Raw genomic sequence first — 20,528 nt, 5'->3', positions numbered from 1 at the left:
AAATGTACCCTGTTAAGTCTAGTCTATGACACCAGGGTGATTTTCTCTAACCCTAAAACAGCCTTTTTCTTGTGGGGACTGGCAAAATCTGCCCACTTTTTCCATTGTAAAGACTTCTGGTCACCACAAGGATAGTAACACACACACACACCTACACCTGGTTCTAGGCACGCCACAAGATCAATGATTGCTCAACAGTGCTGGCAGGTTTTCACAGCAGACTGAATGTAAGCATTACTGTGCTGCATTCAACAGCTCTGAGAAAATAATCAGTGGAAGGTGTTTATTATCATTAAGAGCCAACATGTTTCAGCATCAAGGTGCAGTTTCTTAAATTAAAGCACTACATTGCCACTCAGCAGGGGGCTTCATCAACTTGGCTGCATGGTTCTGTAGAAACAAGCCCGACCTAGAAAGACATCCTTGTAAATGCAGAACTGAAGCTTGGGGGCTTTAACTCTTTAATCAGTGTGTAACTATCAAGTGACATCATTCTATTCATTGGAATGATCTGCCAATAACAACAGGAGGGGGACTGAGGCATGAGCTTGCCGTTTATTATTGTTATCAAGAAGTTACCATGGTTACCTGCATTGAAATACAATACGATAAACCTCAAGCTTTGTGAGAAAGCTCCAACTCCATGACATGGGGTAGAGAGCTACTGGATTATTACACAGACAGTAAATCTTATTGGCAATTAGATATGTTTAGTAAGTACATTCTCCTCTACAAGATATTCATGTACAATATACAAGTTAAAAAATATAATTTGTTTGTTTGCATTGAGTTCAAAAAAATGTTGTGTTTTTTATGCTTTCCGGTTGACAAACTGTTTTCAGGTATGGAGAGCACTGGTTTGTCAAACAGAGTATAACCAACACATACTGTATAATGCATAGGGAGTCAGATCTATGCATGTAGATGCTTTACGTGACAGAAAGACAGGAAATAAGAGATGACGCCGTTTCATCATGAAGAGAAGACCAGGCATTGAGGAGCAGGCAGCTGAAACAGCAGTATTCTCTGGACACACACACACACACACATCCTTTCACACACAAATCCTAACACCACGATACATAAAATCACCAGAAGCAGGCCAGACTAGTGTTCGACAAACAAACACACACAATGAAAGGGCACACTACACACAGCAGATACTAAGGATCCCCTAACTCAGTCAATGGAGGGTCTCTACCCAGCAGAGAAACAAACAAACCATTCAGAAGAACAACAACTGCTGTGATACACAAGAAAAGGATGAAGACACTGATCTAAAGTGTTTCCCAGCACAGCTGATCCTAGATCAGTGGTTAGGGGTAACCTGGAGCCCCAGAGAGGCTGAGAAAAGGGATGTTCTCGTCCTCCCTCGTTGCTAAGGACGGCAAACTTACATCGACCAATCCAATAGTGTTTATATCATGAGGGGGAGTGAACAAGTGCACACTTCTGAGAAAAAGTGTGGAAAATTAGTATGTCCAGAGTTACATTCTCAAGACCAAAACAACTTCCTCCTCAACCCTACCTGCGTTACACAAAGGGCTGATCTGAAATGGCACCCTATTCCCTATATAGGTTAATACTTCTGTCCTCATAAGGCTCTGGACAAAAAGTGTGCATAGCATTACATTGGGAATAAGGTGCAATGGCAAACAAAGACAAAGGGCTTTAACCAGTAATCATGTGTACAATGGTGTGTTGTGTGTTCTCAGTGAAAAAAAGCTAATGTTAGATTGTTACCATGATAAAGTACATACAAAACACATATATTAAATGATTGTATCAACCTGGAAACAACCCTTTCCAGAATACTGTAGTCGACAATAAGCACTTATTTCCATATGGACAACAGACTGAGAAAGCAATGTGGTTAAGTGTGATGCAAAACTGCACATTCAACTGTGTAACACCAATGTAGAACAAAGGAATTTGCAACTGACTCCAACTGTGTGTGTCCTTGACCAAATGCAGCCAACCAACAGTGGGCCTGTAGTTTCCATGACAACCACAACAATGAATACTAAAATTGCCAGAGATAACAAATGTGGGTAGCTTCTCGAAACAGAGAAAGTTAAAGATCATGTGGTGCTTAAAAAGTACACAACAGGCATTCATCTTTAAAAAGAACAGAAGAAGCACAAAATGTAATAGTATCATTACGATGTTTGTTAAGAAAATAAAGAAATGTAAAACTTTGGGGGGGGGGCGGGGGGGCAGCTACGCTTCAGTGGCGATGCCTGCTGCGGACTGGCATGAAGAACAAGTTACCCCAGAAACTCTGAAACCGTTTCCCGGGTAACTTTAACACAGAAGAGCCTGGGAGGAAGCACCCAACCTATTGCCTCGTCCCCTACTGTCTGTGCTGTAGACAACTCTTCTAACGTTTGTTGTCAAAACAGGACTTACATACAGTATGAGGCGAGGCTACCCCACCAAACCTCCAGAAACTACCAACTACCCTCAGACCCCACATTAGAGCTTAGTGGGACCACAAGGCACCCAGGGAAACAGAGTTCTAGCCAACATCTCCCCCCAGGGTACATGACTTGGGCTGTAGCCATTACTTTGCTATGGGAATGCTGCGTTAAGGACATCAGTGTGAGGAATGGTAATTAAGGGAGACAGTATTACATAGTGTGGCAACAACAAAAAACATGTCAACAAAAACATGAAATAAAAAAAAACATTAAAAAAATACTAAAATGTCTTTAAAAGGCAAAACCAATATCCTCCCCAACATACTGAATAGTCATCCACTGGTAAGTTAGAGACTACAATACCCAGAATTCTTCCTTCGGTAACAGAAAACATGACACTTAACATTATCACTGGAAATATCCCTTTTTTCTCAAAAAATGGTTTAGCCGGGCAGAGGGAAACCACTGATTGGCTGAGACGTTGGATGATACCATTTTGGTTTTTGGCACAGGACTTTTTTCTCAAGTGAGAAGGGCTCACTCATCTCACTAGCTCCCAAAACAAACTAGCTACGTGTTTCTTTCCTTTAGTTAATAAGAAAAAAGACAATAATTCATGGCAAAAAAGGGAGAGAGAATGGAACAAAGACAAACAGAACAGGTTAGCTAAGTTGTTCTCCCTCTGGTGAGCAGAGTGCCGCTAGTCTCAGCCTGGGTCTGGTCTGAGACAGGTTTAAACTCAGGCTGAGCTTTAGTTTAGGGGTTTAGGCTTGTTATTAAGTTCGGTCATTAAGCCCGTTAGGGCTCTCCAGATATTCACAGTGGTTTATAAGGGGACGAGGCGGCTACTGTTCCTAGAGAGAGAGGGATGAGAAGGAGAGAGGGAAAAAAAAACCCTCCGTTAATCTCGGTTCTCTTGTAGACCTCTCTCAGATTTTAGTTTTTCGTAATTTTACATTTTCTTCTTTTCATTGTAGTAATTGTGATCACGTCTCAGACGTTCAGGTGCAGCTGGCAAAAATATGTAATTCCTGAGAGGCAAAGGGAGAGAGATGTCAGGTCATTTACAAATAACAAAACAAATATTTAAAAAAAAGCTTGTTCCAAAAGATCCAACCACAACATGAACTCAAGACATAGTTCCTGTAGTTACCTGGGACAGCACTGGGGTCAAAGGGCAATCTCATCTGTAGCTCTTCTGCTGCTGCATCAGACCGACATTCTCATACACTCTGGAGCAGTCCTCCCTCATTCTACACACACACAGACACACACCCCCCCCCCCCGAGAGAAACACATCAGCCAAGGTACTTCTCAACTGAAGCTGACTAGCTGAGTGCTAGTTTGATTAGACACAGAGTATACCAAACATTAGGAACACCTTCCTAATATTCAGTTGCACCCCCTTTTGCCTTCAGAACAGCCCAATTTGTCAGAGCATGAACTCTACAAGGTGTGGAAATCTTTCCACAGGGACGCTGGCCCATGTTGACGACAATGCTTCCCACAGTTGTGTCAAGTTGGCTGGATGTCCTTTGGCTGGTGGATCATTCTTTTTACCCCTTCATTCTCCCCAATTTCTTGGTATCCAATTGGTAGTAGTTACAGTCGTCTCATCGCTGCAACTTCCGTATAGACTTGGGAGAGGCGAAGGTTGAGAGCCATGCGTCCTCCGAAACACAACCCAACTGCTTCTTAACACAATGCACATCCAACCCAGAAGCCAGCCGCACCAATGTGTCGGAGGAAACACCGTACACCTGGCGACCTGGTCAGCATGCACTGCGCCCGGCCCGCAACTGGAGTCGCTAGTGCGCGATGAGACAAGGATATCCCTGCCAGCCAAACCCTCCCTAACCCAGACAACGCTGGGCCAGTTGTGCGCCGCCCCATGGGCCTCCCGGTCGCGGCCGGTCACGACAGAGCCTGGGCTCAAAACCAGAATCTCTGGTGGCACAGCTAGCACTGCGATGCAGTGCCTTAGACCTCTGCACCACCCGGGAGGCCATGGTGGACCATTCTTGATACATACGGGAAACTGTTGAGTGTGAAAAACCCTGCAGCGTTGCAGTTCTTGACACAAACTGGTGCGCCCGACAACTACTGCCATACCCCGTTCAAAGCCACCAAAATATATTTAACAAGTGACATCAAAAAGGGATAATAGCTTTCAACTGGATTCATCTGGTCAGTCTATGTCATGGAAAGAGCAGGTGTTCTTGTTTAGGTTGTATACTCTGTGTAGTAGCTGCAAGTTGGTAGGTACTCACTCTGCACAGGTGGGGCTGGGGGTGCAGGGAGGCAGAGGGCTCTGCAGCTGGTCTCCACCCGTCAGGTCAGATAGAGAATACTTAATGTTGGTGTACTCCCTCCCCTTTATCTTACTCTTCTGTTAGAGAGAGGAAGGATGTTAAAGAAAGACTTCGACGGACACGCACACACGGGACACACACGCACCTGTTCCTCCTCTATGCGTCTCTGCAGTGTCTCTATGTAGTGCTGGACAGCCATGTAGATGAACCTGTACTGGGCCTCAGTCTGAACCATCCCAGACCGCTGGGAACGAACCATCTGGATGCTCTTAGGAACGTCTATGTCACAGTCCACTCCTACAGAGAGAAGAGGTTAGACTAGGAACGTCTGTCACAGTCCACTCCTACAGAGAGAAGAGGTTAGACTAGGAAGGTCTATGTCACAGTCCACTCCTACAGAGAGAAGAGGTTAGACTAGGAAGGTCTATGTCACAGTCCACTCCTACAGAGAGAAGAGGTTAGACTAGGAACGTCTGTCACAGTCCACTCCTACAGAGAGAAGAGGTTAGACTAGGAACGTCTGTCACAGTCCACTCCTACAGAGAGAAGAGGTTAGACTAGGAACGTCTGCATCACAGTCCACTCCTACAGAGAGAAGAGGTTAGACTAGGAACGTCTGCATCACAGTCCACTCCTACAGAGAGAAGAGGTTAGACTAGGAACGTCTGTCACAGTCCACTCCTACAGAGAGAAGAGGTTAGACTAGGAACGTCTGTCACAGTCCACTCCTACAGAGAGAAGAGGTTAGACTAGGAACGTCTGTCACAGTCCACTCCTACAGAGAGAAGAGGTTAGACTAGGAACGTCTGTCACAGTCCACTCCTACAGAGAGAAGAGGTTAGACTAGGAACGTCTATGTCACAGTCCACTCCTACAGAGAGAAGAGGTGAGACTAGGAACGTCTGTCACAGTCCACTCCTACAGAGAGAAGAGGTTAGACTAGGAACGTCTATGTCACAGTCCACTCCTACAGAGAGAAGAGGTTAGACTAGGTCTGTCACAGTCCACTCCTACAGAGAGAAGAGGTTAGACTAGGAACGTCTGTCACAGTCCACTCCTACAGAGAGAAGAGGTTAGACTAGGAACGTTGTCACAGTCCACTCCTACAGAGAAGACTAGGAACGTCTGTCACAGTCCACTCCTACAGAGAGAAGAGGTTAGACTAGGAACGTCTATGTCACAGTCCACTCCTACAGAGAGAAGAGGTGAGACTAGGAACGTCTGTCACAGTCCACTCCTACAGAGAGAAGAGGTTAGACTAGGAAGGTCTATGTCACAGTCCACTCCTACAGAGAGAAGAGGTTAGACTAGGAACGTCTGTCACAGTCCACTCCTACAGAGAGAAGAGGTTAGACTAGGAACGTCCACAGTCCACTCCTACAGAGAGAAGAGGTTAGACTAGGAACGTCTGTCACAGTCCACTCCTACAGAGAGAAGAGGTTAGACTAGGAACGTCTGCATCACAGTCCACTCCTACAGAGAGAAGAGGTGAGACTAGGAACGTCTGCATCACAGTCCACTCCTACAGAGAGAAGAGGTTAGACTAGGAACGTCTGTATCACAGTCCACTCCTACAGAGAGAAGAGGTTAGACTAGGAACGTCTGCATCACAGTCCACTCCTACAGAGAGAAGAGGTGAGACTAGGAACGTCTGTATCACAGTCCACTCCTACAGAGAGAAGAGGTTAGACTAGGAAGGTCTATGTCACAGTCCACTCCTACAGAGAGAAGAGGTTAGACTAGGAACGTCTGCATCACAGTCCACTCCTACAGAGAGAAGAGGTTAGACTAGGAAGGTCCACAGTCCACTCCTACAGAGAGAAGAGGTTAGACTAGGAACGTCTGCATCACAGTCCACTCCTACAGAGAGAAGAGGTTAGACTAGGAACGTCTGTCACAGTCCACTCCTACAGAGAGAAGAGGTTAGACTAGGAACGTCTGCATCACAGTCCACTCCTACAGAGAGAAGAGGTTAGACTAGGAACGTCTATGTCACAGTCCACTCCTACAGAGAGAAGAGGTTAGACTAGGAAGGTCTATGTCACAGTCCACTCCTACAGAGAGAAGAGGTTAGACTAGGAAGGTCTATGTCACAGTCCACTCCTACAGAGAGAAGAGGTTAGACTAGGAAGGTCTATGTCACAGTCCACTCCTACAGAGAGAAGAGGTTAGACTAGGAAGGTCTATGTCACAGTCCACTCCTACAGAGAGAAGAGGTGAGACTCCTGTGTCACAGTCCACTCCTACAGAGAGAAGAGGTTAGACTAGGAACGTCTGTCACAGTCCACTCCTACAGAGAGAAGAGGTTAGACTAGGAACGTCTATGTCACAGTCCACTCCTACAGAGAGAAGAGGTTAGACTAGGAACGTCTGCATCACAGTCCACTCCTACAGAGAGAAGAGGTTAGACTAGGTCAACCACTCCTGAGAAGAGGTTATCACAGTCCACTCCTACAGAGAGAAGAGGTTAGACTAGGAACGTCTGCATCACAGTCCACTCCTACAGAGAGAAGAGGTTAGACTAGGAAGGTCTATGTCACAGTCCACTCCTACAGAGAGAAGAGGTTAGACTAGGAACGTCTGCATCACAGTCCACTCCTACAGAGAGAAGAGGTTAGACTAGGAACGTCTGTCACAGTCCACTCCTACAGAGAGAAGAGGTTAGACTAGGAACGTCTGCATCACAGTCCACTCCTACAGAGAGAAGAGGTTAGACTAGGAACGTCTGCATCACAGTCCACTCCTACAGAGAGAAGAGGTTAGACTAGAACGGTCACAGTCCACTCCTACAGAGAGAAGAGGTTAGACTAGGAACGTCTGTCACAGTCCACTCCTACAGAGAGAAGAGGTTATCATCACAGTCCACTCCTACAGAGAGAAGAGGTTAGACTTATCACAGTCCACTCCTACAGAGAGAAGAGGTTAGACTAGGAACGTCTGCATCACAGTCCACTCCTACAGAGAGAAGAGGTTAGACTAGAAGATCACAGTCCACTCCTACAGAGAGAAGAGGTTAGACTAGGAACGTCTGTGTCACAGTCCACTCCTACAGAGAGAAGAGGTGAGACTAGGAACGTCTGTCACAGTCCACTCCTACAGAGAGAAGAGGTTAGACTAGGAACGTCTATGTCACAGTCCACTCCTACAGAGAGAAGAGGTTAGACTAGGAACGTCTGTCACAGTCCACTCCTACAGAGAGAAGAGGTTAGACTAGGAACGTCTGTCACAGTCCACTCCTACAGAGAGAAGAGGTTAGACTAGGAACGTCTGTCACAGTCCACTCCTACAGAGAGAAGAGGTTAGACTCGTCTATGTCACAGTCCACTCCTACAGAGAGAAGAGGTGAGACTAGGAACGTCTGTCACAGTCCACTCCTACAGAGAGAAGAGGTTAGACTAGGAAGGTCTATGTCACAGTCCACTCCTACAGAGAGAAGAGGTTAGACTAGGAACGTCTGTCACAGTCCACTCCTACAGAGAGAAGAGGTTAGACTAGGAACGTCTATGTCACAGTCCACTCCTACAGAGAGAAGAGGTTAGACTAGGAACGTCTGTCACAGTCCACTCCTACAGAGAGAAGAGGTTAGACTAGGAACGTCTGCATCACAGTCCACTCCTACAGAGAGAGAGGTGAGACTAGGAACGTCTGCATCACAGTCCACTCCTACAGAGAGAAGAGGTTAGACTAGGAACGTCTGTATCACAGTCCACTCCTACAGAGAGAAGAGGTTAGACTAGGAACGTCTGCATCACAGTCCACTCCTACAGAGAGAAGAGGTGAGACTAGGAACTCCACTCCTACAGAGAGAAGAGGTTAGACTAGGAAGGTCTATGTCACAGTCCACTCCTACAGAGAACTAGGAACGTCTGCATCACAGTCCACTCCTACAGAGAGAAGAGGTTAGACTAGGAACGTCTGCATCACAGTCCACTCCTACAGAGAGAAGAGGTTAGACTAGGAACGTCTGTCACAGTCCACTCCTACAGAGAGAAGAGGTTAGACTATCTGTCACAGTCCACTCCTACAGAGAGAAGAGGTTAGACTAGAGGTTAGACTAGGAACGTCTATGTCACAGTCCACTCCTACAGAGAGAAGAGGTTAGACTAGGAAGGTCTATGTCACAGTCCACTCCTACAGAGAGAAGAGGTTAGACTAGGAAGGTCTATGTCACAGTCCACTCCTACAGAGAGAAGAGGTTAGACTAGGAAGGTCTATGTCTGTTAGACTAGGAAGGTCTATGTCACAGTCCACTCCTACAGAGAGAAGAGGTTAGACTAGGAACGTCTGTATCACAGTCCACTCCTACAGAGAGAAGAGGTTAGACTAGGAACGTCTGTCACAGTCCACTCCTACAGAGAGAAGAGGTTAGACTAGGAACGTCTATGTCACAGTCCACTCCTACAGAGAGAAGAGGTTAGACTAGGAACGTCTGCATCACAGTCCACTCCTACAGAGAGAAGAGGTTAGACTAGTCCACTCCTACAGAACGTCTGTCATCACAGTCCACTCCTACAGAGAGAAGAGGTTAGACTAGGAACGTTATCACAGTCCACTCCTACAGAGAGAAGAGGTTAGACTAGGAACGTCTGTCACAGTCCACTCCTACAGAGAGAAGAGGTTAGACTAGGAACGTCTGTCACAGTCCACTCCTACAGAGAGAAGAGGTTAGACTAGGAACGTCTGCATCACAGTCCACTCCTACAGAGAGAAGAGGTTAGACTAGTCTGCATCACAGTCCACAGTCCACTCCTACAGAGAGAAAGAGGTTAGACTAGGAACGTCTGCATCACAGTCCACTCCTACAGAGAGAAGAGGTTAGACTAGGAACGTCTGTCACAGTCCACACTCCTACAGAGAGAAGAGGTTAGACAGTCCACTCACAGTCCACAGAGAGAAGAGGTTAGACTAGGAACGTCTGTCACAGACCACTCCTACAGAGACTAGGAACGTCTGCATCACAGTCCACTCCTACAGAGAGAAGAGGTTAGACTAGGAAGGTCTATGTCACAGTCCACTCCTACAGAGAGAAGAGGTTAGACTAGGAACGGTCCACTCCTACAGAGAGAAGAGGTTAGACTAGGAACGTCTGCATCACAGTCCACTCCTACAGAGAGAAGAGGTTAGACTAGGAACGTCTGTCACAGTCCACTCCTACAGAGAGAAGAGGTTAGACTAGGAACATCTGTCACAGTCCACTAGGAACGTCTGTCACAGAGAGAAGAGGTTAGACTAGGAACGTCTGTCACACCACTCCTACAGAGAGAAGAGGTTAGACTAGGAACGTCTGTCACAGTCCAATCCTACAGAGAGAAGAGGTTAGACTAGGAACGTCTGTCACAGTCCACTCCTACAGAGAGAAGAGGTTAGACTAGGAACACCACTCCTACAGAGAGAAGAGGTCTAGGAACACAGTCCACTCCTACAGAGAGAAGAGGTTAGACTAGGAACGTTATCACAGTCCACTCCTACAGAGAGAAGAGGTTAGACTAGGAACGTCTGTCACAGTCCACTCCTACAGAGAGAAGAGGTTAGACTAGAACGTCTGTCACAGTCCACTCCTACAGAGAGAAGAGGTTAGACTAGGAACGTCTGTCACAGTCCACTCCTACAGAGAGAAGAGGTTAGACTAGGAACGTCTGTATCACAGTCCACTCCTACAGAGAGAAGAGGTTAGACTAGGAACGTCTGTATCACAGTCCACTCCTACAGAGAGAAGAGGTTAGACTAGGAAGGTCTATGTCACAGTCCACTCCTACAGAGAGAAGAGGTTAGACTAGGAACGTCTGTATCACAGTCCACTCCTACAGAGACAGAAGAGGTTAGACTATAGACACATATACCCTTGGGGTCTGAACAAGGCAGAAGCTTTCTTTATGGAAATGATCTCATGTAGCAGAAATAGATGAAGTATTTGCACTCACCTTTTTCCCTGATGACGTCAATGAGGATGTCAATCACTATGAACGTTCCTGTCCGTCCAATACCAGCACTGGAGAGAGAGAGAGGGAATTAAGAGAGCAACATTACATATAACTGGCTGTGTGTGTGTGTGTGTGTGTGTGTGTGTGTGTGTGTGTGTGTGTGTGTGTGTGTGTGTGTGTGTGTGTGTGTGTGTGTGTGTGTGTGTGTGTGTACCTGCAGTGCACCACTATGGGCCCAGCCTCTAGAATGCTCTCCTGTTTGAGGTTGACCTCCTCTAGGAAGTCCAGAACACCCCCGGGGTCTGTAGGGACCCCATGGTCCGGCCACGCTCTGAAATGGTACTGCCACACTGTCCGCTCTGTGTTACCCTGAAACACACACACATTTTGAAGTAGCATGCATGCTCACATACACAGCTAAGGACACACTTGCCAAAAAAAACACCAAAAAAACAGTCCCTCCTCTTACCTGTCCGACCTTGGACAGTTTGAGTTCTCGTAGGATGTAGTCGTGAGCGGACGTCTCTTTGACGTTGCGGACACGCATGATTCCATACTCCTTCAGAGATGACATGTCTGGCCAGTACTTCACACACTTACTCTGTGGGGAGACAAAGTATCTCAATTGACGTGCACACTTCTGCCCCAAAGCCACAGCAGCAGTTCACACTGAAACCTATGAAGAAGCTCTCCTGGGTTTCAGAGATGCACAAAATGGAGAACCACAACAGCAGTCAGCCAGTTACCTTTCCCCTCTCCACCTCCTTGGTGGTCATGACGATGACCCGAGAGTTCTCCTGGAAGACCATCCTCCAGAAGTCACTGATGGTGTTCTGTAGACAGCCCTGCGTGGCGATGTACGACTTCTTCAGCTTGGTGCTGTTACACTTCCACTCCAACTCCGGCTAGAGAGAAAGAACAGTTCCACAGAGACAGGCGCTGGATGTAGTAGTGTGTAGAAGAAAGCAGACTTAAGTGCAACGCAAGCAAAGTAACATACAGCAATTGTCTTAGCAGACCACATCACGCACTCAATGAATGAAACGACAAGACAAACAGTAAGCTTGCGTATTCATTTGTATTTCGTAGAGCTGTCACATACAGGAAATTGCAGATTGTGCTTGAAATAGAGCTGTACGCAAGTGTGTGGAGTTTACAGTGAGGTTATTTCGATACCATATTGTGTGTGTCTGACAGGTGTGTGTGTGTCCTGAGAATGAAGTGAATTTACCATGATGTCAGTTACTACCATGATGAGATTGGCGTTAATATAGTCCGAGCCAGCCTCAGATCCATCCCCATCATTCAGCACCACACGAGTGTGATCAACTAGAGAGGGAAAGAGAGAGAAAGAGAGAAGAGTCATGATTAAAATCAGACCAAAATCAGGGGGGGGGGGTATGATAGGGTATGATGATGATGATAGGGTATGATGCGTGTGTTCTCTCACAGGGCAGGATGTTCTTGTATCGGTTCTTGTTCTTGTTTTCAGCTCTCTGCCCCTCCTTACGGCTGTAGAGAAGCTTACACTCCTGCTGCTGCAACGTCTGGGCGGGACAAAGGAAAAGGGATACTTGTTAAAAGTCTATGGGTATCTGCTAGCATGCTAGCAGATACCCATAGAACTCCAGTCATTGCGCTAATGCTAGTTAGCAATTGCGCAAGGTAACAACTTCCTTCAAGCTGCACACAGAGACATAAATATTGTATCCATGAGTTCATCCGACTCTGTGGAAGTAGATAAAGGGCATCATTGTCAAAATCCCAAAGTATCCCTTTAAAAATGTATCCTCAACGTATTGCTTTAATCCATTTCAATAATTCAGATGTGGAGCGTGGCTCGGTTATTGGGAGACAGACAGATGACATGTGAGAATGGAGCTAGAGCATGTACAACGGTATAAAAAACTCTTCCTGACATAAGAACAACACTACATTAAATACTTATTTTGAAACGCAATGGAGCGTCTCTTACCTCAAACTCTTCCCAGAAGCCCTGTTTGACCTTGTCCGTGGCCTCGGCCAGTTTACTGAGCTCTCTCACTCTGCTCTCTATCTCTGCTGCATTGATACGCGTGGTGTTCAGGGGCTGGGGAGAGACGCATGCAAGTTTAGAAACAAGAAATCTATGGATTATTAAAGCTTCTGAAACACAAAAAGGGCATAAATGATCAAGATCAGGGGAATGACATGTAGCTTGCTGACAAGAGAGAGAGCAGGCTGAAGAGCGACCTGTTTGAGTTGCAGCACCGTGCCCAGTGTCTCCACCATGGGATTCTTCTTATAGTGCTCCACCAGGTCTGTCAGAGAGTCAAACTTCTCTCCTCCACCAACGTCATACTTTAGGTCATGCTGAGAAACACACACAATGTGGACCGTCCCTTCACCCACAGAGATATGTGAGAGGCTCTTTGACTATTTTAAATATCATGTAGTGTATCTGTGGTCATAAGCCACATCTTTAGCTCGAGGGAGGGGAGGGAAGGAGGAAGGGAGGGAGGGAGGGAGGGAAGAAGGGAGGGAGGGAGGGAGGGAGGGAGGGAGGGAGGGAGGGAGGGAGGGAGGGAGGGAGGGGAGGGAAGGAGGAGGGAGGGAGGGAAGGAGGAAGGGAGGGAGGGAGGGAGGGAGGGGAGGGAGGGAAGAAGGGAGGGAGGGGTGTAAAAAAAAAAAGGACAAAAAAAAGGAAATAATCCTTTACCTGGCAGCGGATCATGACATGTGTCACCTTGGGCTTGTTGTCGCTGCTGTCCGTCTTGTCGTCGCCGGTGCGGACGGACAGAACAAAGTCTCCAGGGTGGCTCTGGCTCTCTCTGACCAGGAAACTACCGTTCTTTCCCTTCTCTGTCAGCAGCTTCTCAGCCTCCCGGCCTGACAGGTGACCATGGAACCACCTGGGACACACACACAGTTTATAGAACTCCACTGACATAGCCATCAAATCCACTGGATTGGTGGCTAAAGCAGAGACGGACTGACACTCAGGCTAGAGAGGTACACACACAGACAAGCAGAGACGGACTGACACTCAGGCTAGAGAGGTAACACAGACAAGCAGAGACGGACTGACACTCAGGCTAGAGAGGTACACACACAGACAAGCAGAGACGGACTGACACTCAGGCTAGAGAGGTACACACACAGACAAGCAGAGACGGACATGTGACACAGGCTTGACACTCAGGCTAGAGAGGTACAAGCAGAGACGGACTGACACTCAGGCTAGAGAGGTACACACACAGACAAGCAGAGACGGACTGACACTCAGGCTAGAGAGGTACACACACAGACAAGCAGAGACGGACTGACACTCAGGCTAGAGAGGTACACACACAGACAAGCAGAGACGGACTGACACTCAGGCTAGAGAGGTACACACACAGACAAGCAGAGACGGACTGACACTCAGGCTAGAGAGGTACACACACAGACAAGCAGAGACGGACTGACACTCAGGCTAGAGAGGTACAAGCAGAGACGGACTGACACTCAGGCTAGAGAGTGACAAGCAGAGACGGACTGACACTCAGGCTAGAGAGGTACACACACAGACAAGCAGAGACGGACTGACACTCAGGCTAGAGAGGTACTGACACTCAGGCTAGAGAGGTACACACACAGACAAGCAGAGACGACAAGACTGACACTCAGGCTAGAGAGGTACACACACAGACAAGCAGAGACGGACTGACACTCAGGCTAGAGAGGTACACACACAGACAAGCAGAGACGGACTGACACTCAGGCTAGAGAGGTACACACACAGACAAGCAGAGACGGACTGACACTCAGGCTAGAGAGGTACACACACAAGCAGAGACGGACTGACACTCAGGCTAGAGAGGTACACACACAGACAAGCAGAGACGGACTGACACTCAGGCTAGAGAGGTACACACACAGACAAGCAGAGACGGACTGACACTCAGGCTAGAGAGGTACACACACAGACAAGCAGAGACGGACTGACACTCAGGCTAGAGAGGTACACACACAGACAAGCAGAGACGGACTGACACTCAGGCTAGAGAGGTACACACACAGACAAGCAGAGACGGACTGACACTCAGGCTAGAGAGGTACACACAGACAAGACACTGACACTCAGGCTAGAGACACACACAGACAAGCAGAGACGGACTGACACTCAGGCTAGAGAGGTACACACACAGACAAGCAGAGACGGACTGACACTCAGGCTAGAGAGGTACACACACAGACAAGCAGAGACGGACTGACACTCAGGCTAGAGAGGTACAAGACAAGAGACGGACTGACACTCAGGCTAGAGAGGTACACACACAGACAAGCAGAGACGGACTGACACTCAGGCTAGAGAGGTACACACACAGACAAGCAGAGACGGACTGACACTCAGGCTAGAGAGGTACACACACAGACAAGCAGAGACGGACTGACACTCAGGCTAGAGAGGTACACACACAGACAAGCAGAGACGGACTGACACTCAGGCTAGAGAGGTACACACACAGACAAGCAGAGACGGACTGACACTCAGGCTAGAGAGGTACACACACAGACAAGCAGAGACGGACTGACACTCAGGCTAGAGAGGTACACACACAGACAAGCAGAGACGGACTGACACTCAGGCTAGAGAGGTACACACACAGACAAGCAGAGACGGACTGACACTCAGGCTAGAGAGGTACACACACAGACAGAGAGACGGACTGACACTCAGGCTAGAGAGGTACACACACAGACAAGCAGAGACGGACTGACACTCAGGCTAGAGAGGTACACACACAGACAAGCAGAGACGGACTGACACTCAGGCTAGAGAGGTACACACACAGACAAGCAGAGACGGACTGACACTCAGGCTAGAGAGGTACACACACAGACAAGCAGAGACGGACTGACACTCAGAGCTAGACAAGAGGTGACACACACAGACAAGCAGAGACGGACTGACACTCAGGCTAGAGAGGTACACACACAGACAAGCAGAGACGGACTGACACTCAGGCTAGAGAGGTACGCACACAGACAAGCAGAGACGGACTGACACTCAGGCTAGAGAGGTACGCACACAGACAAGCAGAGACGGACTGACACTCACTGACAAGCAGAGACGGACTGACACTCAGGCTAGAGAGGTACGCACACAGACAAGCAGAGACGGACTGACACTCAGGCTAGAGAGGTACGCACACAGACAAGCAGAGACACTGACACTCAGGCTAGAGAGGTACGCACACAGACAAGCAGAGACGGACTGACACTCAGGCTAGAGAGGTACGCACACAGACAAGCAGAGACGGACTGACACTCAGGCTAGAGAGGTACACACACAGACAAGCAGAGACGGACTGACACTCAGGCTAGAGAGGTATACACACAGACAAGCAGAGACGGACTGACACTCAGGCTAGAGAGGTACACACACAGACAAGCAGAGACAAACACCGTGTTGTTTCAGTGTCAGAGCTCACCTCTCAGAGGTGGGGTCAGCACAGTTGAGGGGGTATTTGAGCTCGATGACGTCTCCATTCTTCTCCTTGAGTTGGCCGTGGTGCTCCATGTAGTACTGAACCAGCTCAGCCAGGGTGGCAAACTTCTCCCCCCCGTACAGGTCATAGTAATCCCCTGTATTCTGGATCTTAATGTGGGTGACCGCTCCGTTACGTCTGCCCAGGAGAATACAGGATTGAGAGAAAAAGGAAATATTAAAACACACCCCTCATCTAAAGTGGAAACAGTCTGGTACCCAGGCCATTATCTTCAGTTGGCCTAATCAATTACAATAAAGGGAAATGGTAGAGTATAAATTGGGAAAGTGTTTTCTTGTATGCTGTCAGCCTGACTAAACTAAATAGGCCCCATAGATATTTACTCCTAAAATGTCAACCCAGCCTACGGTAGCTCCTGTGTCTGGTGGTACAATAACTCACCTGACAGAGAGGGTGAAGTCTCCAGGGTTGCTCTTGCTGGGTCGGGCCAGGAAGCTCCCGTCCACCCCCCGGGTTAACAGCAGGTTCTCAGCCTCCACCCCTGTGATATTGGGGTGGAACCACCTAAACAACACATCATCATCATCACAGGTCAACTAGCTAGCTAAGTGCATTTGGAGAAATAGGCTACACAGCTTAAAAACAAAAGAAACATTTCCAGCCACGACAGATTCATGGACCACACCACACCCATTACCAGCTTTCACAACAAGGTAGCTGTCATTGTCCTGGCTATAGTTTAATTTGTATTTCATCATAACTCTATTGTAATTGCCAGTGAGTCATCTTCCCAACTTGGTTCAAGGCCCTCGACTTAGCCTCTGGGAGATAACAAGCAGTCATAAATCACAGAGATCACTGGCTGCCTAGAGAACATATGTGGCCTGAATATAACGGTGTGTTGTTTCAAGTTTTAATGTCACAAGCAAAAGTACAGTGAAATTCCTTTCTTGTAAGCTCCAACCTCAACAATACAGCAATAAATAACAATGTAAAATTAAAAATAACAAAAACATGCATTTTTGTTGTAATAATAAGATGAACATGATAAAGTAAGCAAGCATAGAATACAGGGTCAGTTCCAGTACCATATTTACAATGTGCAGGGAAACTGGACGGTGAGGTAACTAGGCATCAGGATATATGATAAACACAGTAGCAGATGCGTATATGATGATTATATGTGAGTGTGTGTGTAGAGCCAGTATAAATGTATGTGCATATTATCCATAAAATGGAGTGTTTGTGCATTCGGAAAGTATTCAGACACCTTTCCTTTCACTACATGTTAAGTTACAGACATATTCCAAAAGGAATTTTAAAATCCTCAATCTACACACAATACCCCATTATGACAAAGCAAAAACAGATTTTTTAGAAATGTTTGTAAATGTATTAAAAATGTTTAAATAGATATATATATATTTGTTTTACATAAGTAGACACACTGCTATGAGACTCAAAATGTAGCTCAGGTACACCCCGTTTCCATTGATCATCCTTGAGATGTTTGTACAACTTGATTGTCATCCACCTGTGTTCAATTCAATTGATTGGACATGATTTGGAAAGGCACCTGTCTATATAAGGTCCTACAGTTGACAGTGCATGTCAGAGGAAAAACCAAGCCATGGGGTTGAAGGAATTGTCTGTAGAGCGCCGAGGTAGGATTGTGTCGAGGCACAGGTCTGGGAAAGGGTACCCAAAATGTCCTGTAGCATTGAAGGTCCCCAAGAACACAGTGGCCTTCCATTTAAGAATGATGGAGAAGTTTGGAACCACCAACACTCTGCCTAGAGCCGGCCACCTGGCCAAACTGAGCAATCGGGAGAGAAGGGGCTTGGTCAGGGAGGTGACCAAGAACCTGATGTCTACTCTGACAGAGCTCTAGAGTTCCTCTGTGGAGATGGGAGAACCTTCCAGAAGAACAACCATATCTGCAGCACTCCACCAGTCAGGCCAGCACAGAGATCCCAGGACTGGGGCGAAGGTTCACCTTCAAACAGGACAATGACCCTAAGCACACAGCCAAGACAACGAGTGGCTTCGGGGCAAGTCTTGAACATCTCTGGAGAGACCTGAAAATAGCTGTACAGCGACGCTCCCCATCCAACCTGATTGAGAGGATCTGCAGAGAATGGGAGAAACTCCACAAATACAGGTGTGCCAAGCTTGTGTCATACCCAAAAAGACTTGAGGCTATAATCACTTCCAAAGGTGTTTCAACAAAGTACTGAGTAAAAGGTCTGAATAATTATGTAAATACTGTATTTCAGTTTTTATTTGTATACATTTGAAAAACTATGGGGTATTATGTAGATTGATGAGAAATAAGGTTGTAATGCAACAATGTGGAAAAAGTCTAGGGGTCTGAATATGAATACTTTCCGAATGCACTGTGTGTTGGAGTATTTGTGTGTAGGGCCCTGTGAGTGGGCATAGAGACAATGCAACAAATACTATAATATACAGAAGTTCAACCTGGATAGTCCATGTAGAAATTGTATTAGCTATTTAGCAGTCTTATGACATGGGGATAGAAGCTGTTCAGGAGCCTGTTGGTGTCAGACTTGATGTACCGCTTGCCGTGTGGAAGCAGAAAGAACAGTCTATGACTTGGGTTGTTGGAGTCTTAACAATTTTCCAGCCTTCCTTTCACACTGCCTGATAGAGGTCCTGGATGGGAGGGAACTCTGCCACAAACCCATGGCAAGATTAGACAGATGAGTATACAGATTATATTTACTTGGGTCCCAGCCCATGTGGGGGTGAAGGGGAACGAGGCAGTTGATGTACTGGCTAACCAAGCACTTAGAATTGTTTGTAGCAAGGCAGAGGCAAAAAAGCCTGATATGGACAGTGATGGTGCAGAGATGGCAAGGAGCAGTGGAGGAGATACTAAGAGCAGGCATTTATTTAAAGTACAGAGGAAAGTCTGAGGTCGGCAAGAAGAGACAAAGGAGAGGATATTATAAGATTAAGGGTGGGACACAGCTAGTTGAATACGTCCTTAAATGTGATAGGAAAGCATCCAACAGGAAAGTGTGATTATTGCCAGGAAGACCGTGGAGCTTGTATAACCACAGTGTGGGCAGTATGAGAGAGAGTCAGATCTAGTATGAGGGATAAGGGGATACAGGAAATTAGTTGAGTATATTGAGTAGAACGCCATTAGATAGTCTCAGTGTTTTTTTTAAAGAGCAACAGGGCTGGCAGGTAGGATTTAGTTCTCCCGGTCTCTGGCACACTCCAGTACCGTAGGTGGCGGTAATGTACCATGACGTTGGATGCCATCCTGCCGCTAAACCCCTACAGAAGGAGGAAGCTCAGCCCCAGTGAGGTTCGTACCACCCTCTGTAGCGCCAAACGATTGAGGGCGGGGCTATTGCCATACCAAGCAGAGATGCAGCCAGACAAGATGCTCTCAATAGTACAGCTGTATAACTTGTACTCAGATGTCATGGGCACAACAATGCAAATCAGGATAAAGAAGATTGATGTGGGGGAGGGTCAAAATCAATGTACGACTAAAGGATAATGTGAGAATTATCAGAATCCTGATTTAATCAGAAAATCACGTGTATAGTGATTGACATTGAACAATTGAAGTCTGTATCCATTTACTGAGTATATTGAGGTTGGTATCTTTCCAAAGAGCATACAAGCCTATCGTTCAAACTGAGCCAGATGTATTGAACCCCCTTGGCTTCTCAGCTGGAACTGACAGCTAGGTCCCCCAATGGTAGCTAGTTAGCTAGATTTTCTTGTTTGCTTATTAGCAATTGTTAGCTAAGCATTCATATTTATAATTGATAACTAAACACATCTCCAAAAATGTTATGGGCAGATAGCTTGTGAATAGCTCACACGCAGAATTTAAAAGGTAACTGCATTGTGGGCTTCAATTTCACGGATGCCCATTGCCCAATAAAGAACCTAGTTAACATTACCACATACTAGTTACCGTAATGTTGCTAGCTCCAAAACACCGACAAGGCACATCCTTGTCAAATACGACTTGTTTTAGGTCGTTAACTGACGATCACATACATTCACCATCAATGAGATTATCTTGAAAATGTAAACAGTTCTAGGCTAATGTTAGCCGACAGGCTAAATAGTTGATACCTAGTTTCCATCAGATTGCTTTCCATGATCAGTCCTTACCTCCGAGATGTCATTTTTTCAAACCTTGTTTCCTCGCGCTGGCTTTTCCAACTATTGTGTGTGTCTTCGGCAGTCTACTCCAAGCAAAAATGCCTCATAAGGTCCAGACTCCGCTCAAAACGGGAAAATGTTTCGATTAGAATTTTTTACAACAACAAAAAGTCCATAGGCCTCAGCCCGGAGACTTCAGAGAGCGAGTCGATTGTTGAAACGTCACCAGACATGCGACACTTT

General features: G+C 46.8%; 1 protein-coding gene across 3 annotated transcripts; it reads right to left on the bottom strand.

Moving 5' to 3' along the window:
* Positions 1–541: 541 nt before the first annotated feature.
* On the bottom strand, positions 542–20,523 carry ptpn11a (protein tyrosine phosphatase non-receptor type 11a). Of its 3 annotated transcripts, XR_010456795.1 has the most exons (17): positions 20,295–20,523; positions 16,569–16,691; positions 16,110–16,304; positions 13,352–13,544; positions 12,886–13,005; positions 12,629–12,742; positions 12,104–12,200; positions 11,885–11,982; positions 11,400–11,558; positions 11,123–11,254; positions 10,868–11,022; positions 10,654–10,721; positions 4,878–5,029; positions 4,691–4,809; positions 3,574–3,673; positions 3,377–3,451; positions 542–3,274 (listed from the first exon to the last, which is right to left on the bottom strand). XR_010456795.1 is itself a non-coding variant. In XM_064977637.1 (16 exons), the coding sequence occupies exons 1-15, from the start codon at positions 20,306–20,308 to the stop codon at positions 3,604–3,606; spliced, it is 1,809 nt and encodes a 602-aa protein (XP_064833709.1). In that variant the 5' UTR covers positions 20,309–20,523; the 3' UTR covers positions 542–3,451; positions 3,574–3,603. The 3 variants fall into 3 exon arrangements, 2 of the variants coding, with proteins under 2 accessions (XP_064833709.1, XP_064833710.1); XM_064977637.1 differs by having other exon boundaries at positions 542–3,451; XM_064977638.1 differs by lacking the exon at positions 12,886–13,005 and having other exon boundaries at positions 542–3,451.
* Between the last annotated feature and the right edge of the window lie 5 nt (positions 20,524–20,528).

The sequence above is a fragment of the Oncorhynchus masou genome, chromosome 11 (genome assembly GCF_036934945.1).
Source record: "Oncorhynchus masou masou isolate Uvic2021 chromosome 11, UVic_Omas_1.1, whole genome shotgun sequence".
Lineage (NCBI taxonomy): Eukaryota > Metazoa > Chordata > Actinopteri > Salmoniformes > Salmonidae > Oncorhynchus > Oncorhynchus masou.
This window is presented reverse-complemented; position numbering and strand designations above follow the sequence as displayed.